This window comes from Mchenga conophoros, linkage group LG13, assembly GCF_057382185.1.
Source record: "Mchenga conophoros isolate Kocher_MC1m ecotype Shallow Benthic linkage group LG13, M_conophoros_male_GT1.1, whole genome shotgun sequence".
NCBI lineage: Eukaryota > Metazoa > Chordata > Actinopteri > Cichliformes > Cichlidae > Mchenga > Mchenga conophoros.
Genome location: NC_140538.1, coordinates 10,081,409 through 10,106,626, shown reverse-complemented (window position 1 = coordinate 10,106,626; position 25,218 = coordinate 10,081,409). Strand labels below are relative to the sequence as shown.

General features: G+C 39.0%; 1 protein-coding gene across 26 annotated transcripts in view; it reads right to left on the bottom strand.

Moving 5' to 3' along the window:
- The window catches only part of camk2g2 (calcium/calmodulin-dependent protein kinase (CaM kinase) II gamma 2), a 79,025-nt gene that overhangs the window by 25,353 nt on the left and 28,454 nt on the right, over positions 1–25,218 (bottom strand). For all 26 annotated transcript variants that reach the window (XM_085296343.1, XM_085296344.1, XM_085296345.1 and 23 more), the window contains exons 3-8: positions 15,124–15,183; positions 11,250–11,304; positions 10,876–10,941; positions 8,056–8,128; positions 1,306–1,408; positions 351–434 (exon numbers count right to left, since the gene is read on the bottom strand). In XM_085296343.1, coding sequence (XP_085152469.1) covers positions 351–434; positions 1,306–1,408; positions 8,056–8,128; positions 10,876–10,941; positions 11,250–11,304; positions 15,124–15,183 — 441 coding nt within the window. The remainder of the gene's footprint in view (positions 1–350; positions 435–1,305; positions 1,409–8,055; positions 8,129–10,875; positions 10,942–11,249; positions 11,305–15,123; positions 15,184–25,218) is intronic.

Below are 25,218 nucleotides of genomic sequence, written 5' to 3'. Positions count from 1 at the left end.
ACACACATAAATGTAAAAAATACTGTACATACACAGTTAAAAAGAAAAAAAATGTTTATTTGGGCTTATAGCAGAGTTAAGGGCATTTATCACTTAAAATGATGTGGGCTGCTGTTTATGAATCTGGCTGGTTGTGTTTCGGCCGAATATATCAAATATTTAACTAAAACTTACTGCAGGGAAAAGACTGTTACAGGAACGTTACATGAAGTTGTTGCTTAAAGATTGCAAAGTCACATGAGTTGTGAAAGACATGGTAATGCTGTAGTGAACCCATATCTAACAAAAATGGAGAAAACAGGTCTGCTAGGAAATGACTGTGCCTACAGTCTGAAAACTTTAGGACTGACCACATGCCCATATGTCCACTGGCTTGCCATATGGGTCCTTTCTCAACACCTCTGGGGACAGATACCCCGGAGTTCCTGCAAAACCTGCAAATATAGAAAAATACAAGCATGTTATACCTATATACAGTACACAGTGTGACTTCTGATTACTACTACTACATTATGACAGGTTTCATACATCTTTCTGTGCTTTGTGCCAGCGCTGTGTTTTAAACAAATTAGCAAGCTGAGATGATCTAAACATTCAGTCTTCATCTCTTTGTGCTACTTACTCCAGCAGAACTGTGCATAAGTCTTGAGCTTCTTCTAATTTCTTTATATTCTCCTTTCAAGAAGACCATCCTTCTTGTATTTTTTTTTAAAGTGGACTTGAGCAATAGCTATCCAAGTTCTTCTTTGGAGATGGTCTTCTTTTTCACTCATTTTCAGTACATTCTTTGCATTAAAGCATTCCCAAATAGTGACAGTGGAAGGCTATCAGTCATTGATTGGCCTTCCCAAAATTATCGAAACAGCGTGAGATCATCTTGACAGAGAGAATGGAACAAAAGGCAGCCAGCAGCCAACAGCCAAAGATGGGCTTTGCATGTCCTTCAAGAAGCCTGGACTGAAAAAGGTAAATAACTTACAAGAAAGCGTGCGTAAGAGATTTCAGACTATGTTGAAGAATAAGGGTGGTAATGCAAAGTTTGTTAGAATTTTGTAAACTTTGTTTTGGCATTAAATATTGTATTTCCATGTATGTTTACACATTTCAATAAATTCCAATTGTCCCAGCAAATGATAAAGATGTGAGGGCTTCCCTGAGGCTTTTGCACAGCACTGTATATCACTTTAAGCCTATCCTGTTTGCTGCATTTTTAAATGTAAACCTCAAATTTATGATGTTACATGAACATCAACAACACATCATTTGAAATGCTACAGATTAAGTTTAATAAATGATCTTTCTTACCAAACCACGCCTGCTGGTCCCCTTGAACCTCAATAGCGAGGCCAAAATCTGCAAGCTTCACCGCCGCTCCCTTCATCTTACTGGCCAGGAGCAAATTTTCTGGCTGCAATACAGAGACACAAATAATTCTTCAGAATGAAGAATACCTTTACCCTAGTGACTGATTTTATTATTATTATTTTTGTCAGACAAATCTCAAGTTAGAAAAGAAGTTATAAACTGTAATTATTATTAAATAAAGGACAAACAAATCCTCACCTTTTGGTAATCTTTGATAAATTATTTCCATTCCCCAATAGAATAAAAATAATGAATATAATAGCAGATTGGTACACTTGTACTTGAACAAACTTGTTTTATGTGATAAACATACACTTGATTAGAGGCAACAGAGATGAGCATGTGCATGACTTAGAGAAATGTCCTTTCTGTCTGGATGACTGAATGGGCCGCAGGAGCATTATGACATCTACAGTAGTAATGAGCCATGATGCTGTCAAGTTGGCTACAATGGTTTTCCCCAAAGCAAAGACCTTTTCAATCAGCTGTCACAGGATTTAACACAGCATTCTTACTCGGTCCCTCTGATGACACTATTGTGCAAAAGGTCAAGACTTGGCAAGCATAAGGATGCATCAAGTGTGTTTTAACTCATTTCCTCTTTTGCCTCTTTCCCTTATGTCACAGCTGTTTTTTTAAAAATAGATTAATCGTGTTACTTGATTATGAGTAGCAGTGTTTTATTTCAACTTGTTTCAGGTTTTTCATTCTCAACACCAGGTAAACATAATTTACAGGTTGTCTCTGTCCAAGTGGCAGTATCTACTTTTAGCCCTCTCAGACTTTAACTGGGACCAGCTTAGAGCAGTAGCTCTGCATTACTTAAAGTTAAAATACCCTCATTACTCTTGCACTGGGCCTTGATGGAGCACATTAGTTCATCCTGTGTTTGAAAAACACCATTTAAACATCATTTCCTTCTTTTAAATCAACTTTATTCTGATGGCTGCACCTTATAATCAGATCATAGATCAGCAGGCCTGTGTGGCTTCTTACAGTTAGATGTTTAACCTCCATGGCCATATTTCATTATCCTTTATATATCCAGGTAAAAAGTCTCATTGAGATTAAAATCTATTTTTCAAGAGAGACCTGGCCAATATTAAGGATAGCCCATGTCTTAAACAGAGCATTTAGAGGAGTCTGTAGCCTGAAATTATGACTCACAGGGGTTACTTTCACATATACTGACCCCATTATTCGAAATAATAATTATGTTTAATATATATTTGAAAATGAACTGATCCTGCTTAAGCAACATTGCATGCTTGATCATGTTACTAATACTGCTCTAAGTATGAGGAATATCATCTTAACTGAAGACATGGTTCACTTCATCCTGTTAGCAATTTCTGGTTTCATGTTTCTGACATTTTAGAGTTGCACCTTAATTCTCCATAGCAGCTATTCAAAATCAGAGGGGTAAACAAAGTGCACTGAAGTCTCACATTAGGCTGGTGCAGAGTGTAGTTAGTTAGAATGCAATGGAAACTGCAACGTCACATCCAGCCAGCATTCTGATCTCAACCACGTGTGAAACAAGTCCGTACAGTCTAACCTTGTTCTTCAGAAACCTGATTCATCATTTCAAGTTAAAACAACAGTTAAAATTGTCCAGGTAAAGCTTTCCCCAATTTTCCTAATTACTTCTCCAATTCAGGGTTGGATGGAGCTGGAAGCTTATCCCCACTCACACTAGGCAAAAACGTGGGGTCAACACCGCAAAGGCTGCAAGTCAGTCATAGTGACATGTACAACTGCATCCTCAAACACACACATACATGCCTTTTGACTGTGGCGGAAAGTTGTACCCACGCAGGTGCAGAGAGAACATGCAAACTCCATGTGGAAACGCCTCAGAACCTTCTTGCTTTGAGGCAACAGCAGTAACCACTGCACCACGATGCCACTGCTAAAAGCTTAACCTCCCAGATGTAGCAATGCCTGTGATCAGATCCAGATAGTGTCAACTTAATCCCAGGTGTTACTGGGGTCTAATGGTGAACCTGAGCAAGGTAAATGGTGCGGCTCTGCACTCAAGACTACAAGTCCCAAGTGTCAGGCCTGACGTGTCTATGTTTGTGTGTGTGTCTGTGTTAAGGGCAGAAGTCTTTGTAGTTGTTAGCAGTCCTCAGTGCCTCATAACTGGACAGATGGATGGATGGGTGGATGTCAGAAGCTTGTACCAGCAGTCGCTGGGCTCTTAGTCCGTTTCTTCTCATCTGTCAGTCTATCCCTCCCTGTGTAGTTTTCCACCCCTCCCCTCCTGCTACCCCCACCCCACAACCCACCCAACAGGGCAGAGCTGAAATAATGGGAAAAAGAGACCAAAAAGAGGGCAAGTAAAAGCAACAGAAGAACAGAGGGACAGACAGATAGATAGATAAATGGGGGGTGGCATAATCAGTCCCTACTCTGGTGCTGCAGCAACCGGGTGACCTCACCCTATAGTTACCATGACAACCCAGTCTGCCACCAGCTGACAGCACTCAACTCTTTCTCTCGAATTCTTGTTTTCCCTTGAGCGAGTGGCCCTTCCAGGATGACAGAGAGGCGAAAAATATGACATGCGTCTGCGAGTGAGGTCACACCTCTCCGTGGCACACTTCAATGCCATTATTGGTATTTTTATGGCTCGAATGCAGGTACTGCATTCAGCAGCTCTATCCCCTGGATGCTCTTGTGGGTAAAAAACAAAACAAAAATAAACAAAATCAGAGTATTTCCTACAGGGAGTGCAGAATTATTAGGCAAGTTGTATTTTTGAGGAATAATTTTATTATTGAACAACAACCATGTTCTCAATGAACCCAAAAAACTCATTAATATCAAAGCTGAATGTTTTTGGAAGTAGTTTTTAGTTTGTTTTTTAGTTTTAGCTATTTTAGGGGGATATCTGTGTGTGCAGGTGTGCATAATTATTAGGCAACTTAACAAAAAACAAATGTATACCCATTTCAGCGTGTCAGGCTACATTTCACTGTGTGTTATACTTGTATAACTATGCATGTGACAAATAAAGAACCTTGAACCTTGAATTATTTATTTTTACCAGTGAAACCAATATATATAATTATATATAATAATTCCCCCTCCTGCCCCCCCCCCCTCTTTCTTAAATAGATAACTATCATATCTGATATCATATCTCACAGTACAATAATATTGAATGGGTTGCATTGTTGTATTTTGTCATGTTTCTCAGGTCTTTGTCTGAATTTCTACGAACATTATTGCTAAGGATTGTCTTATTGCATTGGAGTCACACTGGGTTAAATATGTACACTTGGGTTTTAAGGGGTATTTATTATTTTCTTCTTTTTTTTTTTTTTTTTTTTTGGGTTGTATGGAAGCCCCAAACGCAATTTCATTGTTCTTGACAATGACAATAAATAAATAAATACTAAATACTAAATAACATCTCCACATTCACAGATATACATTTCTGACATTCAAAAACAAAACAAAAACAAATCAGCGACCAATATAGCCACCTTTCTTTGCAAGGACACTCAAAAGCCTGCCATCCATGGATTCTGTCAGTGTTTTGATCTGTTCACCATCAACATTGCGTGCAGCAGCAACCACAGCCTCCCAGACACTGTTCAGAGAGGTGTACTGTTTTCCCTCCTTGTAAATCTCACATTTGATGATGGACCACAGGTTCTCAATGGGGTTCAGATCAGGTGAACAAGGTGGCCATGTCATTAGTTTTTCTTCTTTTATACCCTTTCTTGCCAGCCACGCTGTGGAGTACTTGGACGCGTGTGATGGAGCATTGTCCTGCATGAACATCATGTTTTTCTTGAAGGATGCAGACTTCTTCCTGTACCACTGCTTGAAGGTGTCTTCCAGAAACTGGCAGTAGGACTGGGAGTTGAGCTTGACTCCATCCTCAACCCGAAAAGGCCCCACAAGCTCATCTTTGATGATACCAGCCCAAACCAGTACTCCACCTCCACCTTGCTGGCGTCTTAGTCGGACTGGAGCTCTCTGCCCTTTACCAATCCAGCCATGGGCCCATCCATCTGGCCCATCAAGACTCACTCTCATTTCATCAGTCCATAAAACCTTAGAAAAATCAGTCTTGAGATATTTCTTGGCCCAGTCTTGACGTTTCAGCTTGTGTGTCTTGTTCAGTGGTGGTCGTCTTTCAGCCTGTCTTACCTTGGCCATGTCTCTGAGTATTTCACACCTTGTGCTTTTGGGCACTCCAGTGATGTTGCAGCTCTGAAATATGGCCAAACTGGTGGCAAGTGGCATCTTGGCAGCTGCACGCTTGACTTTTCTCAGTTCATGGGCAGTTATTTTGCGCCTTGGTTTTTCCACACGCTTCTTGCGACCCTGTTGACTATTTTGAATGAAACGCTTGATTGTTCGATGATCACGCTTCAGAAGCTTTGCAATTTTGAGACTGCTGCATCCCTCTGCAAGATATCTCACTATTTTTGACTTTTCTGAGCCTGTCAAGTCCTTCTTTTGACCCATTTTGCCAAAGGAAAGGAAGTTGCCTAATAATTATGCACACCTGATATAGGGTGTTGATGTCATTAGACCACACCCCTTCTCATTACAGAGATGCACATCACCTAATATGCTTAATTGGTAGTAGGCTTTCGAGCCTATACAGCTTGGAGTAAGACAACATGCATGAAGAGGATGATGTGGACAAAATACTCATTTGCCTAATAATTCTGCACTCCCTGTATGTGATGAAATCAGGGATTGTAATGCTTTTAAGACCCTCTTCATTGAAAAACCAATGTATAGATAAAATACTTTAGCAAGTTGGAGATGGCAAATGTGTTGTAAAAAGTTACTTGTTTGTGCATTAAGCAAATGCAGAGTGACACTGGAGTTTTTGATTCTGGTATTCACTCTGCGTTGTTAAATACATGACTACATTAGTCACTAAGATAGTGCATAGCAATTAGTCACTGATAGTATAAAGATTACCAGATCAGTAGTTTGACAGCTGCTAAAAATATATCTATATATTTATAATAACAATGTGTCAAATCAAAGTGAAACTGTGTCACTATGAAAGGGTCCCTTTAATCGTGATGAACACATTTTTAGTTTCCACAGTGTCTGGTTCTCTCTCTCACCTCAACTAGCCTCAACACTTGTTCTGCACAACCAACCCGGATAAAAGAGACGCAATAAGAAACTTGCTGATAGAAAATGTGTGATAGTAGAGACCAAAACCGAGCTAAGAGATAGTGAATAATAGCCTTACACTCATCAACACTAAAATAACTCTGGATGAGTCATCGTGCTGCTCTGTAATCACTGGCAGGTGGAAAATAACAATTATTTACGAATAAATTCACTACATCAGTATGCAAGTTACACGCTTTAGTCCTAATGGCAAAAATCTCGACTTCTACAGGTTCACGGTTGGCTAAAAGTCATTTTTAAGCACTCTGCCAGACCCTTCCAGTATTTTCCCTGACTCAGTTTTTTCCAGCTCATCATTTAAGCAACTATGATGATAATGCACTTACTGTAAATTGCTTTGGGCAAATGCATGCCAAATGCATATAATGTGATATATAATGAAGTCTGTACTATATAAAATATCCAAGACTTCAAGTTTTGATAGTGTTTATTCTATTAAACAGACATATTTCAATTAGTTATTTGCAAATTCAGCCTGATATGTTTAGGATTTTGGAACAATATCCAGGCATTAAAGAATGGGTTTATAATAGCTGCCCCACCAGCAGGTCGTCAGAGTGTATAATTGTATGCTAGTGTACCATTTGAGAAGACTATAATAGTGCAGCATGAAAGCAGTTATGAAACATGAAAAGGGAGTTGTACATTAACAACTAATCTAATACATTGCTGTCCATAGCCCTCATCATCAATCATCATTATCATCTTTCTAAACCTCTTCCCTCTCCAAGTGCATTTGATACTGACATCCACTGGCAAGCTAAAAAAATAAATAAATAAAATAAAAATAAAAAAATCAATGAGAAGTAACACAAGTCCATTTACACCACTCGGATAAAAAAACGATTGTGCATCGTCCAATTATGTTCGTCTATTTACCCTCAGAGTAATGGCTTAATTTTACACTGTCACATAAAAGTAGACAGACAGTTAAGTAACCTTAAAAGTTTAGGGCTCTGAACTTAGTACTGGTACAATTATCCAGGTGTTTAGATCTCAGATTAGTCTTGTCTTTATTTAATATTATTGTATTAACATTAAAATTAACGAAATTTGAAAGCGCACAGCTGCAGAGTGGTTTTGGTTTCTGCCAGGGGTGCACAGACTTGCTGCAAGGGAAATCGTCACTGGCCGTCATCTCACCCACCGACCCGCTATTAATAGCAGCTGGTTTGCTTTCGTCACTCCTCAGCAGTGCAGGAGGGAGAGGGGGAGGAGGGCAGAGAGCAATAGAGAGGAAGGAGGGAGACGGATAAAAGGGAGGAGGGGTGTAGGCAGAGGATTGGGAATGCAGAAGAAAGCCGGAGAGCAGAAGGATGACGCTCATCCCTTAAGTTGGTCTAAACGTCACTGCGTGACGTCTGTGCGTGTGTGCAAGAGCGCTCAGACATGATGTGAATTTCCACACGTCTTTAATCTTCATTTACAACAAAGTGCTAGTCACTATTCAAGTGATTTATATAGTATACAAGGTACTTCGATATTCACCAGAGGTGTGTGATCACTCACCTTGAGGTCCCTGTGGACAATATCGTGCTGGTGGATGTGGCTGACGCTCTCCAGGATCTGATTAATGCAGTGGCTGGAAGAGACAGAGAAGGATGAGGAGCACAAGGCAGACACATTCGTCAATCCACAGGAGATCACAAATGCAGACTGAAGCAGAAGTTTTAAAAAAGAAGAAGAAGAAGAAGAAACTAGTTTAGGGTGGAATTCATATTACGTGACAGTTAAAGTACACGACGAGCATACGAGTAAAGACAGAAATGCCACAAAAAAGATAAAAAAGAGGATATGGTTGAACAGGTTTCTGTTGTTCACACTGTATAGTGTCACAGTATTAAAGTAAATTGGTAGACAGCTCTTCCACTGGGCACATAACAAAATTACGAAGCGCTTTAAGCTTTGCCATTATTATATGCAACCAAAAACACCCAGAGCCTTGACGTAACCCTGCATTAAGAGCCAGGTTATGGCCTCAGTCATCCCAAGTGGCCCATGGATGACACGGTGAAAAAGAAAGCAGGATACAGAAAATACAGCAACCCATTTCCAGACACTCTTTCTAAAGAGACAATGCAACCTGTTACAAGGGCTACAAAGAGGAATACAATGCTCTGCTCTCCCACTGCTTCCTTAGTTCTGCTCAGCTGGCCAATCACAAAGTGGCTACAAATGTCAGATCATTAGTGGCTGTGGGTCCGTGGTAACAGACACCCACAATGCAACACAGGAAGGGTGTAGGGGTGTGTGTGTGAGTGAGTGTTTCAGACGCTAAACTGGCATTCACATCCCCTTCACACCAGCAGTGTAGACGTGAGAAAAGAGCTGCTCTCTAGTTATGGTTGCTGTGTGACTACTTCAGCAAAAGAAGCACTATCAATGTCTTGAAGGAGACCCTTTCAGAAAATGTGCCCGTAAATCACATTTACCTCGCCCTTACAGAAGAATTTTGTCTAACTTTTTTTTTTGGCTGATCGACTAAATCCTTGCAACCAGGGTCTTTTTCACCAAATTTGCAACATTCTAGTGGTTGATGGGCAACACAAAATCATTTCCTGTTGCTCATTTTGACACTGAGGCTGTAGTCTCAGTCATATGCCGCAAGGCTGAATGCAGTAGTTTGATTCTGACCAGTGGCTTTTTGCTGCATGTCTTCCTCTTTCTCCCTGCCTTCCGGTCTCTCTTTACTGTGCTATCTAACAAAGGCGCAAAAACCCAAGTCAATAAAAAATTATTATTATTTGGATATACAAGGGTATACTCTCAAAGAGAAAAGTGCAGCATTGACAGTTTTTGGCCTGATTCATTATTTTCAATAGCTGAGGAAAAGACTCCAAATGAAAAACACCTGCCTGTTCACATGACTGTAGATGCCCAATCCTATGAGCGACTAACAGCTTAAAATGTTTGCATTTACTGAGGTTTTTCCTGTGAGATGATGATGAACGCAAAACTATAAAGCACTTAACTAGCAGCAAGGTAAGGTTTTAGGCTTTCTGTATGTGTGAACACATCGAAACTGTTGTTTGGTCTTGTTACTATTTTAAAAAGTAAACTGTATCCAGCCATGATGTCAATAGTTCATCCAAGGATCTAAACTCTCCAATCTAAATGGAAAAAATGGCTCAGAGTCTGTGGTTATATTTGCTTAAAATAACACTGTTTAAATGATTTTATATTCTAGCTTTTTATATTTCTTTATAATTAGATCAGGCTAAAAAGGCTAGAAGGTAGAGTGTACTCAACACATTGTGACAGATAGTCAAACTAGAGATTAAGTGCATAATCAAACCTACCCCAGCAACAGATCAACTGATTAGAAGGTAACAGTTCAGTCAACCAACAATTTGGCTGACTAAAGCCCCACATTACACTAAGCTAAACACCTGATTTATTTATGAACCCCCCATGAGCCATGTAAGATTTATAAATGTACCTGCAATCTTTGAGCAACATTCCCGTGTACTTGGAGCAGAGGATAAGTGGTGCAAGAAGAAGTATGTGGTGCATTTTTTAAGTAAATGAACATGACGAAAGAAATGTGGGCAGGGTGTGAGGGGGGAGTCTTATGTAAGCTTGTCCTCAGCATGCATATCTACAATTCTTTCGGCTCAGTTAAAGTTGCTATTATTTCTCTTAAAATAAATTGAGCTTGGCATTTAGTAAAGGTGAAGTAAGGGACAACAGCGGGAGGGGGAGACAGATTTAGGGAGTATTGTCGTCTCTCTGCGAGAGAGAATCAAGAGTGTCCAAATTAGAGCACAACAGGACTTAAAATTTATCCCGCCATTTATTCTGTCCCTACCCAGCTTCCTCATACACATATATGATATTTATTATTTTTCATGTGTTACTGAGCCTATTTTATCTTCAGCCTAATCTAGTATAATGCCTATTGTACTATTTTCCTCTTGTACTTACCTTAACTCTATTGATTGCCTTTCGCATTCTCTATTGCAAGTTTTGACATATTTTTTTAATTCTGCTATTTAAGTCATTATCTAACTGATTAAAAGCTTTTACATCATGGTTAAGCGCTTAGGCATGTAGGTAATGCAAAAAAACAAACCTCAACTTCGGACAACAAACTAAAAATAAGTTTTAAACTCAGAGGACAGCTTTGTCATTGTTTATTAATGAAATTTAAAAGCACTGAGTCACTTGGTCCAAAATAAAGTGTATACAGGTTGTGCCAGAAAGCAATGGTTCTGCTGCTACAGCACAAAGTACATTAACACAGATTCAAATCGCAAAACATTTTATGAGAGTTCACAGCAACCAAAAACAAAAAGGCACAAAAATCAATTTTGTGCTAACTTAGTGTACCTGGCATCTGCTTCACTGTAGTACTCTCTGGCGACAATGTCCTCAAACAGCTCGCCTCCAGTGACTCTGCGGAAACATACATGAAAAATAGAAACTTTGTATTTTGTGTTTATTTCTGAGTGAAGATCCCCAGCACAGATGGAAAACAAGCATACTGCAGACAATATCACCAAAACATGCTTTTTAAAGATCAGTTTGTCTTTTTTTTCCATTTTTACCCCAATTAACTGCTATTTGTGGACTAACACATGAGAAAAAGTGAGTTCTTTTTGTAAAGTTGGAGTCATTACCTCTAGACAATAAACAAAAATTGATCAACAGAGGAAGAAAGGCCTGAACTGGTAATGTGTGTGTTTGTACTGTGATTCACTCACAGGTCAAAGACAAGGTAATGGAAGCCTTCCTCTGCGATGCTGTCATGCAGTCGTACTAGTGAGGGAGAGAAACACACAAAGAAACAGAAAGAGCCATCAAATAAAAATCTGCAAATCAACTTTAGGTGTTTAGGTTGGAGGTTGCGTGCAGTCACTTCAGGCTTGTTAGTTGATCACAGCCATTGACATGTCGAAGAGGTTAACACGTGAGGAGCGGATCGAAATCGTGTTGATATCTGGTGAACGCAGTAACCGGGTCATTGCAGCAGATTTCAATGCAAGACACCCTACGAGACCACCCATCTCCCATGCTACAGTCAGCAAACTGTTTCATGAAACTGGTTCAGTGTTGGATTTGCCAAAATGTGGACGCAAGAAAACTCACTAATGAAGAAACATCAGTGGCTGTCCTAGCTTCATTCAGCAAGAGTCCACAGCGTAGCACTCGCCGCATGTCACTGGAGAGTGGCATTAGTCAAACATCCCTTCGGCAGATATTAGCTACTCACAAAGGCAAACATTTATGTGAATGGTGACGTTAACAAACAAAACCACCGCTATTGGTCTGACACTAACCCACATTGGATGGATCCCTCCAGGACTGTTGGACCAACAAAAGTGATGGTTTGGTGTGGTACTGTATATGGGGTACAACGATAATGGGTCCATTCTTCATCAATGGAAACCTCAAGGCCACTGGATATTTGAAATTGCTACATGATGATGTGTTTCCCTCTTTATGCACTGAAGCTGGCACGTTCCCTGAGTTTTTCCAGCAAGATGGTGCACCACCACATTATGGGTGCCAGGTCCGAGCATTCCTAGATGAACAGTTTCCTGGAAAGTGGATTGGTCGTCGTGGGCCAGTTGAACGGCCCCCAAGGTCTCCCGATCTGACCCCCTTAGACTTTTATCTTTGGGCTCATCTGAAGGCAATTGTCTATGGTGTGAAGATACGAGATGTGCAGCACCTGAAACTACGGATACTGGATGCCTGTGCTGGCATTTCTCCTGCGGTGTTGCTATCAGTGTGTGAAGAGTGGGAGAAGAGGGTTGCATTGACAATCCAACACAATGGGCAGCACATTGAACACATTCTATAAGCGGTCAGAAACCTGTAAATAACTCATGAAAGAATAAAGTTGCATTGAAAACAAGCACATCGTTGTTTTTCTTGTGACATTACCAATAAGTTTGATGTGTCACATGGCCCTCTTCCTATTGACAAAACAAAAGTTGTATCCAAGATGGCCGACTTCTGAGGAGTTTGCCCCCTCACATATACTAATGTGCCACAAACAGGACTTTAATATCACCAACCATTTCCATGTTATTACGGTGTATCCATATAAATGGCCCACCCTGTATAACAACTATAAGCCGAGTCAAAAAGGTCTAGAAACCAGTTTGTGACCCTCTGGTCAAAAATGTGATTCCCAATGCTAAACACCTAGTGGACAAAAACATGAATTTCAGTCATTTACCAGTTCCTGAAGTTTATAATGATTTTGGCTTGCCACAAATCACTTACTGGTGTAGGCCTGTGTAAATGGAGATTAAAGTAAATTAAAAGAGGGTGCCCTGTAGGCCTGGGTATGCAGATATAGGTTTGTAAAGAGGTAGGCTAATCTACAAAAATTCTCGATGTCTTTAGGAAATTTTGGTTCTAGAAACTGAGTAGTAGATCGTTATTTCATAATGTCCTTAATCAACTAAACTTGGCTCAGAAAGCCTCTACACATCACTGAGACGCTATAGAAGATAGTAAAAACTGTATTAGACGAAGAATAAAATAAAAGGTTGGGGCCTCATTATGCCAAAGATACAGGTACTGCAGCACCATGCAGTAACACCTGTAGTAATATGAGCCACCATGATCAGTTTCATAAGTCAGGTAAGTCAGCAGAAGGTGCCATTTTTCATACTGACAGGCTAAAAGGCCTGTTACCCAACAAGTCTTCACCTGAGTCAATGATGCCTGTTTTACAACTTTTTCCATCAGCAGTGGGTCAAAGTAGAAACTGCTCAGGGACTCATGCATGGCTAAACAGACATGCTCATATATTTAAATAAATCCCAAGGAAAGCATTCAAATCCTGACAAGACAGTCAGCAAACTTCTTTTATTTTTTCATTTTGTTTAATAAAAATGATAATAATGAAAGTTATTAATTGCTAGCTTGGGAACAAAGCCAGGAGAACATACACAGTGAAATGACAATATTATTATGGCTTTGCAAACACACACAAGGTCAGTGATAGAAGGTGTCTCAGTCTTCCCGGAGCACCGGGCGCCTATCTGAAATGATGAGACGGTACAGTATGTAGTCACAGTGCTGCCTGGCAGATTGGCAACAAACAAACAGCCTTTTGGATACAAACACTAAGAGACCTGCTCCCTGTTTCATTATTTATAATTAGTTTGATACTACTATATCCCTTTTTTTTGGCTGATTACTGTACCGTATGCAGATTGGCTAAACTTCTTTCTTCAGAAACGAGGATGTTTTACCAAAAGCACAACTTTGATACCGCACCAAGACCATCAAGCTTGCAAATTAAGTAGTAATACAGTTTTTCTTTTTGCAAGCTTCAGTGTAAGGATCAAATAAAGAACTATTTTTAGTGTCTTTGCTCTCTGTTTACTTGGTGGTAATTTTGAGGGAAATATCTAGTGGCCATTAACTATTCAGTGTCACATACACAAAACAATGACGCACAGTACACAAAGTAAACAGCGCTGAGCGCATTAGTGCGACCAGCTGACTGAGCATGTGTTGGCGTTCAGACTCACTTTGTCTTGTTGGCTGCTGGCCAGTTGCACCATGCAAATATCCCACACAGCGACAGGCCAGGTAACTGGCTGATTTGCATATCACCTGGGGCCATTTGCTTCAAAGTTATTATTAAACTGAACAACACTGAAATGAAACCCAACTTTGGTGCAGTTGTTCTTGCTGTTTTGGTTCTATATAAAAAACAAAACAAAACTGGGCAACCACAAGGTTTCAGCTTTCAGGGAAACTGTTGGTTTTCACATTCATATTGGCCAAATCTGATCTGTAAGCAACTGAGCATGTTTCACGTGATGAAGTATAGGTATAAAGCAAAAAGCCCCTGAAAAACCAGAAGTGAATATGGCTGTAACACGTTTTCTGTTCTTAAGCCCATCCTCCCTGATAGGAATGGCTTGAATATGATTATCAAAACACATGTTCACAAACTGAAGCTTCTAAGATGTTAATGAAGGTGAACTGAGAACTGTTTCTAGAACTATTTATCCAAAAGTGCTCACGACAAGATCTGAAAGACAGAATTTATTACAGGGCTGTTGCATTAAGGTCCATTATTTGTATCTGACTGTACCCATTTAACCGTTACTCAAATAAACATTGAGACACCGACAGCTGCTAAAGGGTGCTAATATTCAGTTCAATCCAATTCAACTATATGTAACACCAAATCACAACAAAAGTTACCTCAAGGTGCTAATTTATGAGCACCAAAAACACAAACATGATGAAGAGGTCCAGTTAACAGCCTCAAATTAGCTGGGATGATGCCTAACAATCAAAGCAGTTAAGCATTTACTCACACGTAACTTTTACAGCACACTTACAGTTATTCTTAAGGGCAAAATCTCTGTAGCAAATGACGATGTACGGCCTATTTAAGTAACACACTGTATTAAATACAACAGCATTAAATGTTGATCTACTCTGATCTCTGGTCTGAATAAAACTGAAACAAAAAAAACAAAAAAAAGCTGTAGCTTTTGTTTTGTTCAAATTTCTACAGATGTTTTCATGAAACATCTGCATTATCACAGCTGTGTCACTAATCATTTAATCTCTTGGCTCCCAAAGGTCACTCACCTATGTTCGGATGTTTCAGCAGGCGACAGATCCTCGCCTCCCGCTCCAATTTCTGGTGATCTGAGGATAGAGAAGAGCAGAGAGGAAATGGTAAACACTCAGTAATAGTACCAGGAGGAGAAGTCACTTTGTTTTTGTCCAGCATGCAGAACAGACCCCTTTCTCAAAATCCACTGAGTAAGTGGACACAGAACGGCGTAATGCTGAAGTACACAAAAAAAGAGGAGCCATAACATTCACTCAACTGACTGCAGGCCGTGTTCAACATCACTTCTCCAAAAGCACGCTTTGAAAACAGCTTTTTCTGCAGAACTTTTTAACATGTGTTCACAATTTAAGTGCTAATAAATGATTTATTTCTTTTTCTAAACAACAGATTTTCGCAAACATTAAAAGTTGATATCTTGTTTGGTAGGACTTCAGAACTGCCTGCACCAGCGACTTCGCAACTTGATTAAAAATGTTCTTTCAACTCTGAACTGGTTACACACAAACATATAAACATACTTCATTTTTTTTCTCTCCAATCTCTCCTGCTCCTCCCACTCCACTGAGAACAATCATTTTTCTTCATCTAAACTTGACCAAAATCAATCAACTTGAACTGGAGACGACAGCAAAACACTTCATAGTAGCAGAGCCCGATGATGTAAGAGGCCAAAACAGAGACCGTAAACTAATGCATGATTACACAAGCAGACAAACAGCTGTATAGTGTACACACACAGAGACATACACAAAATAAGCACAAGCTTTTTGCACTTAGTGAAATTAGTCTTGTGGGTCTGCCCTTAATACAATCAGTGTCCAGATAATGATTCTAATGGCAAGGGGAGGATGTCCATGCATGTGTGTGTATGCAGCTGCATGTTTCAGGCAGATTGGTTGCACAGATACAGTAGATACAATGGATGGCATGTCCTGTTGCGGGGTCTAAGAGGTCAGGTTTATGTTGGGCTTTCCTGCCACCAACCAGCTGCTGGTCTCAGTGGACAGATGGAGTGCTTACTTGGGTGCACAGACCTCTGTGTGTGCGCCTATGTGTTTTGGTTCGAGTTCGCAACAGAGGGTTAGAGACATTGGACATCCCTTATCCCAAAAATATTAGTTTGACCATCATTTTGTAATTGCATAATAGATTATCTTCTTGATATATCTTTATATTGTCTGACAATATCTTTTTTTCACTGAAGCTGAAAATCACAGTCACCAATTCCTTACTGCTTTTTTTGTAAACCTTTTGAAAACCTTTGAATTTAGTATCGGGGGAAAACTAACATTGTACTATACACGCTACATAAACACATCAAATAAACCCAATTGGAAACAAAAATGTGTTATTGGTTTTCTATCATAAAAGCTACAGATATGTACAACTCTAAGCAGAAGTATGGCTCCTGTTGTGAACACCACTTGTTCTGCCCAACTTATATGGCTATCAATATACATTCACCAGGCACTTCACTGTAAACATCTGTTCAACAACTTAATGCATTTAGGAGGGCAAGCACGGTCCATACAACCGGCTGAAATTTAAGTCGAACATAAAAACAAAAATCAACCAAAAGCAAGTTTAAAAATATGAGTTTTAAGCTGTTTTTTTTTTTATGTGTGTGTATGCAGCTGCATTTTTCAGGCAGACTGGTTGCACAGATACAGTAGATACAATTTAGGTGTCTTTAAACATGACATTGTTGTTTTGCCAGAAAGATAGGTCTGAGTGTTTTAGAAACTACTACTACTGAGACTTTTTCACACAAAATTTCTAGGGTTTACAGAGAATGATCTGAAACTGAGAAATAGTGACAAAAATAATCACTTGTTAGAACCAAGGCATGCAGAAGAGCATCTCTGAATGAACAACGCATTGAACGTTGAAGAAGGCCAGAATGGGTGCAATAGTTGAGTAATTATCCTATTTTCTGTACTCACCAATATCCAACAACATTAGATTACAAAAACACACCACTGTCACAAAGCTCAAACCATCTCAGACTTTGAACATTAATTCACTGTACTCACAAGGCGTCCACAGACTAGATCTCAATCCAATAGAGCACCTATGGAATGTAGTGCATCATGGATGTGCACCCAATCAATCTGTAGTGACGCCATCGTATCAATATGCACCAAATCTCTGGGAAATGTTTCCAGCTCCATGATGAATCTATGTTATGAAGAATTAGGGAGTACCAGGTTAGACTTCCTGAAAGCAAAAGGAAGTCTAACCCAGTACTAGCTGGATTTACTAAAAAAAAAAAAAAAAAAAAAAAAAAATGCGATGGTGAGTGTAAATCTATGCACTAAATAAAGAAAAAACCTTGAGGTGACATGCTCTGGTCTACCGGCCAGTCAGTCATGGTAGACTGTCCTAATCATTGTCCAGCCAAAGCTTTGGGAGGTGTTGGAACATCTTAGGTATTTTTTAAAAATAGGAATTTTCCAGTTTTGTTATGTCTCCACAACATGAAAACACAAAAACATATCAAGGAAGTAATTAATGCCATGCTGAAGCAATACATGTGTTATAAATTAGCAGATGAAAAATCCTCACTGTGGAAAGAGTTTTTTTAAGGTAATTTCCAGTTACTTAAAATGTGGTTTACCCATGAACAAAAGGCCATAATGCATCTAAAATTACACATATTTTCCAAAATACCTGTGTACATGTTGATAGAGCCAGAATGAGTAAACATACTGATATCTGCTGTAGCACGCATCATTCGCAGTGGAACACTATGTGTATGCATTCACGCTGTGTCAAAGTAAATGGTTTGGTGAAAAAATCAAGAAGCTCTCTTGTCGTCTACTATTAATGTATTTTCATCTCCCTTTATTCGACGCACATTTTTATTTTAATAAAATGAATTTTTGAATGTTAAAATGTCAAAACATATGAAAAGTCATCACATACTATAAATACTACTGATACTGATCTTAGTAACAGTCAACGTTAGTTAAAACTGTAACAGGAGATCTGTGAGTCCTTATAAAGATAAAGATTTGGAGGTGCGATACAGACTAATTACATTTCCTGCATTGCACTGCACAAAGAGCCACTGGTTTGTTACACAACACCACTGCACCACATAGCATGATGTAGGTAGGACACAAAAGATAAAATTAAAATAAATAACACTCTGTCTGTGCCTATTATACACAGTGGGTATGTAACTGCAAATTCAATGCTGATGTTTGTTGCATGTCATAATATAATAATAAAAAAAAAAATGGTACAAGCCAATCAAAGGTGACATGTTAATGTATTAAAGTCTCTAAGATTGAAAGCAGCAAAGACAGTTGTAGTTGAGGAAATAGTTGTACTGTTATGTCATGGGTAATTATCTCATGTCCTCAAATACACCATATTTTTATAAAGGTAGCTGATGGAAACAAGGACCGGCTTCCATTTTATTTAACTTACTTTTCTGCAATGAGTGACACATCTAAGATGAAAAAAGAAAGAAAAAGGGAGAAAAAGAGGAACACAACGACAGACAGGAGAAAACCTAAGAAGACAACAAAAGATTCTTGTTAATACTGTCAAGAGAATATGACAAGTTCAACCCCAATTAGTGAGAAAACTGAAGCAATCATTAATATACTAGAACTATAGGTGAAAGCATAGTGTAAACTTTCAGTCATTAGCAGATTTGGTGGCAAAACTGTCAATCAGCTGTGCCAGCTGGCATGTTCACACTCAGAAATCCCCACACTTTTACCAAACAAAAAGCTGTAATCAGTGAGCTAAGCTCATAGGGTGGAGGTACCTCAGAGGTCAGAGAAGGCTTCAGTTGGATCAAATCTCAGAACAGGCTGGAAAAACACTTACAGGAAAAGTGAATAGGAAATACTTCCTTCCTCCACAGCAAACACAGAGGGGACTGTAGAGTCAGTGGAAAAACAATTCAGTGGCTACCATGTAAATACATAATTTGTGGTCTTGTGTGCCTACAAAATATTATGAAATCAAATTACACTTCTATATTTGACTTGGCACTCACAGCAAGACACAAATGACAGCAGTAATACTTCAATATCCTTGTTGAAAGCTAATATTATTTGAAATAAAAAATACAACTTTTTAATTCCCTCTGAATGTTAATAACAGTGTTTAAATGTAACCCCAAGTACTGAGAAATGGGTGGCCAGATGACTCGTTCTGTACATTTTAAACAGTTCGTATTTTCAAAGTTTTTGCAGACCTATGAACATTAACTTGCTTAAATAAAAATAAAAAAGTGAGAATTGTTTCAGGTTATTTGATAATTTAAAGCTGTAACCTTTGTCTCTTCTTCCTTAATTGCACACAGGTCCGAAGTTATGAATTTCCGGTGAAATCTGTTGCACTCATCAGCAACAAGATACTACAGGAAGATACAGTAAGGGATGTAACAGTACCCTACATTTAACCCCAAAACTCTGAAACAGCAAGCCAGTCAGCTGTAGTGCTTCTCCTACATATCTCTGCACAGCATACACAGTGTATACCTGTCCTGTTCAGTTCAATATCTATGCTTTTTGCTTAGGCTTCACAGACACAAAAGGTTTGATAAGTCCAGCATTTTCAGAGAAAAAGAAAATATCAAAGCAGTCTACAGACATTCCACAACCTTCTTCTCAAAGCCATAATGGGCTATTTTGGCTGGTTGTATTCTTAGAAGTTGGATCTGCTTGCAAAAATAGGACTATTTTTCGATCCTGGCCTGATATGACGACTTTATTACGCTTGTGATGGCAGACAAGCTTGGCACCCAGTCTGCTTAGAAACACTGCAAACTGACTGAGGAGTATCAGCAAAAAACAAAAAAAATGTGAGAAGAGTTGGTGTCAAAAAGACAAATTTTATAGAAAAGAAAGTGACTGACAGAAAGGTAACTGTAGGCTTTTTCTAGAACCAACAGGACCAGCTAGTAAGTCATTAGAAATAAGACAGATGGGCTGTTATACAGGTGCTGAAAGTTGAACAACCGACCTAAAATTTAGAGAATTAACTCTCTAAATCTGGTATTTCTAAATGGGAAAAAACATATACATAGTGTGTTTAATTCTGCGCAGTGACACATAGTTTAAAAATGGAACCATTGTAGAAGTAAGAAAATGTCTTTCAAGACATGTGCAACTACACTAATAACTAGCCAGCCTTGGAACAAAGTCTCTATTAACCATATGTTGTGTTTTACTCCGTATGTTTGAAAGACAATTTGCAATCACACCAAAAAAAGTTTCCCATGAGTCTAACAAAAGCGACTCTATGAGTAGGGATACATTCAGACATGTCTGTAGCAACAACAACAACAACAACAGTTTTAAAACAGCAGAGTTACAAAAACCAGGAAGTTGAAAAATACTGGTGGCCACCAGTACTATCCCTCAGTCTCATAGCAGATTCACCTACGGTATCATTTTGAAGATCTAGGTGACACTGTTCTCAATTTGTGTTATAAGATTCTGAAAACTTGACCTCTACCCTTTACCTTGAGGTCAGGGTCACTGAGATTGTAAATCATCTGAGATTTTTAGTAGATGCAGCTACAGCATTGCTATCAAATTCAAAATCTTACCTCACCACATTCTTGAGTTATCTCATTCTTAAACTTGGTTGCCACGCTGTCTGCCCACCCACGCAAAGGGCTGATGGTAATATCCCATCAGCCTTTTGCAGCTCAGAGTAAAAAACTAACTTCAGAAATAAGAGTTGTTCAGTTTTATAGATACAATATGTTATAGAGGTTTGAATCACTTCACAGCCCATGATACGATATACTTCACTTATGATATGATATACCAACATAAACAGACAAAAATGCAGTACAGTGAAATCCATAAGAAACATGAGGTGAAAGCGACTGTTTTCCACAAGTCCCAAGCCGCCACAGACACAAAAGTTAACCAAATAAACAACTCTATATTAACAAAAGACAACAAAAACAGTTACAGTTGAGTTTTAATGATAAATGAAGCAGTCCTTGTACAGACTAGAAAGCGTTAAACAATTCTGAACACTGTTACGTTAAAAATATCAATTTTCTGCACATGCTGTTTTTTCTATGAAATTAACACAAAGAGAAAAAAATACCACATTGGCACTCACTGGCACAGGCCCTAATGATGAATCATATATGGAGGAAGAAGTTGTGTGCATGTTTTGTGCATGTTTGTTCCACCATCAAGTCAAACCCCCAGAGTTTACCATCCCCACCCTCTTACATATGCAAGCCCACCCTTTCGACTGCTTCCCAGAGAGATGGTATGATATCACACTGTCTGCTCCAAAGTGAAGAGCACACAGCACTTAGCCCAATTGGACTGAGTGATGCCTGACAGTGCAGCACATCATCATATTCATTTATCCAGCCAGCCCTCTGCTTATTACTCTCTCATCTAGAAGCTCCAAACAGACAGGGGGAGTGGATGAATGGATAGACAGAATAGATGTCATCTTTCAGCATACATTAACTTCTTGAAGAACGATCCAAACCCCATGAACCATGTACATCAATTATCTTCCACTCACATGGCAGAATACAGATAATGCTTTAATAGATGCAATAATGAGAGTAAACAACATGGCTAGCCGGCAAACATTTTGATTCTGACTTTTTGTTCTATCTTCAAACTCTTAACAAATATATTCCAAGTAGAAGTCCATTTATTTACAGCATGCACATCATAAGTAAATACATAATCATAAAATATGTAAGTACTCAAGATGTCAGTTAGCAGCTCCGTCAAGACTGTCAGGGATCCTTCATCCTCAGTCAACAATACATCACAATTGTTCTTCATCAGATGATTCGAGCAAACATGACAACCTGCTTCCTAACCACAGATATTAGTGGGATGAACCCCTGATTAGACTCTTCATGTGAAACAACTTCAGCCCAAAAAACACCCACGGGCAGGTACTATGTTTCTAAAGCTGATACATACTAACAGTAGGTTCTTGGTGCAAGACATCCAGCTTTCTATACTTCAACATGATGAACTGTGAAAGGGAAAACAGAGACCACGAAAACAACGTTCTACCTTCACCTTTTGTTTCTCACTGTATCCTTACACTTCCTCTAAGTAGTGTAATGTATGAGGGAGTATCTGTGTGTATGGGCTGTTGTTACACACATTTTTTGACTCGACAAAGCCATTAGACAACCTCACAATTCCATTTGAAGCCTTTAGCAAAGTTACAGTCAAGTCAATGAAAAGAGTGCTGTGAGCACAACTAAAAGCATAGCTCTCAGCCTTGTTTCCTTATTGTGCACAAACCAGCATGCAAAACAACACAGCCTAAATCCACACAGACCACTTTTGGATGCTCTAATTTTATTGTCCTGAAACAAACAACCTAAATGCCACAGGGTGTGTCCTGAATCACAGACATATTTATTCCTGTAAAGGAGTGCATGTGAAGGTGGAAGATCTTAAATCTAAAATGTTTGGCAGCATTTGGTAAGGCTCAACAGCTACATTTCATCCAATGTATGTTAACGTTGGGTCTACAAGCAATCATTCTGAAATTCAAGCATTAATAATCAAATAGAAATCAGAATATTGTCCTGTGCTCAGCCAACTGTGAAGCCGGCAAGGTTAACAGAAGCTATGACAGATATTTAGCAATCAGTCTGGATCACAATGTGTCCACCTAAGTTTCTACATATCCTTTGCCCACCTGGTATCCCTCAAGTAAAACCCTAAGGAAATATGAAGCCAGTCCCTTCAAAAAGTGAGTCAATAAACTCTCATGCCAAGTCCTAGAAAAGGACAACCTGCACGGCGTCAACGCATTAGCGCGGTTAGCTCATTAACCCGTTGACGCCATCCAGCCCCACGCACAAGGCGATCCGCAGTAACTCGTTAACGGAGATTTGCTGCGTTAATGCAGTTATGGCGTTAACGTCATTTTAACGAGGTTAACGTTGACAGCACTAATGAAACTGTTTGTGGTACTGGTGTTTTTTTGAAGATTTTATTGCCATTATCTGACAAATGACATAGCTTGATGTGTTGTTCTTAACTTCCAAGTGCTTCGGAGTCTTGTTGAGTAAAATTATGGTATATAATTAGTCTGTTAGCATTAGTCAGCTTAATAACCAGGTATCTGTGATTGTGGGTGGCACTATAAAGACTTTTACACACTGAACGGGTTGTGTAATTTTACAGATCTGAACTTCATGTATAACCTGTAAAAACACAGAACGTGTTGCGTTTTTGCCGAACATTTCTCCTCAAAAAACGGAATGTAGAAAAAAACAAAGCTGACATGAAGTGACGATGAGCTGATCCTGATGTTCCAAAACGACAAAAGGAAGAAACAGAGATTCTGGGTTCATCCAACTCTCACGAGAACATAGGAGCAGCAAGAATATTATGGTTTGATCTAGGAGTTAGAGCTGTATCACGGTCAATTTCGTACATATTTCAGGATGTCAGTGGGGCAGTTTTAGGTCATGTTAGCAGAGCTGGGACCACACCTGGGGAGGTAGAGAAATCATTTCAGAGAGTCGAGTTAGCTGAAGCAGTGTTTAGCTGTGTGTCTGAGGTAAAACAGTATCATTTTACTGTTTCAGTGTCATTCCATATTCAGCACAGTTGCGGAATTTGAGCTATGAGCACACCTGTTACTAAATACAGTCAGATCTGTTTAGTCGAATCCAAAACATCCGAAAAAATCAAACTTGGTTTGAAAAAGTAAATGCTGCAAATTCATGTAGTGAAGTTACAATAAGAATAGGTGAAAATATTTCTAATGCACGAAATATTCACACGATATTACATGTCCAGTCTGAAAGGGCCTTTCAGAGTTTATGAAATCAGTTTGTTAACCAAGCTTGCTAGTATTAGCTGACAGGACCCCACTCTACGCTCTGGTGACTTCTAGCTTGAAAAGTCTAACTAGCAGCCAAAATGCTAACACCACTGTGGTTATGTCGACACTGTTATAGAGTTATGCCTTATGTTATGCATTATATTAATCTAATATATCTAATTTATCTATTCCTGCCATGTTTTGTCAATACTGGACGCACACACCTCATTTCACGTAGCGCCCTATCTCACAGCAAATTCCTATTCACTCTGTGACATTTATGGGCTCTGGTGAGACCACACTTTTCTAGGAAAATGAATACATCTCAGGCCTAGTCATTGAGCTGTGTCGGGGTCTTCTGCACTGCAGACGTCTTCAGCCACAGTCAGCTCTACTTGGCAGGCAGAAAGGTTGGCAGATCAAGCAGCCTTTGCATTTTTGCTCAATATGAAGAAAAAGAAAAACATCCTGGTGTCTCACAAATGTTGCTGACAATATATAAGTCTTAAGAAGTCCAGTCAAAAGAGCAGTGAATCATGCAGTCTAAACTTCTTGGCTGATCCTCCAGACTTTCTATTGCTGTTGCTGGTTATGATTTACTGTCTGCATGAATGGGACTAAATGATTTTTATGATTTACAGTCTATATAAACAGGACTAAATCAATGACAGAAGGAACGTGGACTTGACTAATCCTCTTCAAGTTCTTATGCACAGCGAGCAACTTCGTGTGTTCGTCTTACACAAACTATAGGATAAATGCAGTTTACTGCCTGAGTGCATTCATCTTAATACAATGATTTATTTAAGTGGTTCAGATCCAAATAAACAGTTTTAGCATTTTTTGGTAGACAAATTCAACAAATAACAAACAAAAAATACAGTTCTTGATTAAAGACAACAAAACAGTTGCTTCATTCAGATGGTTTTTTTTATTCAACCAAATTTTGGGTAATTAACTCAATTATTTATCAAACAGACTGATTTAAATACCTGAATTTCTTAACTGTCAATTTGGACTGGGCATTTAAAGGTTGTCTTTTTAGATTTTCTTTCTTTCTTTTTTTTTTTTTTGCAAACAAGTCAATCAGCTGATCAATGAACAAAAAAAAGTTTCAGCCTCTCAAAGACATTGCTGCTGTCAAAGGCACTGAGCTTGTTAAACTCTGGAAGGCATTACTTTCCTATTTTAGGGTAGACCAACTGATGATGAGCTAACTGAATGGCAGGCTGACAGAACTCAACAGGCAGACAGAAAAGAGAGACATAGACTTTGGGTCAGTGTGGCCC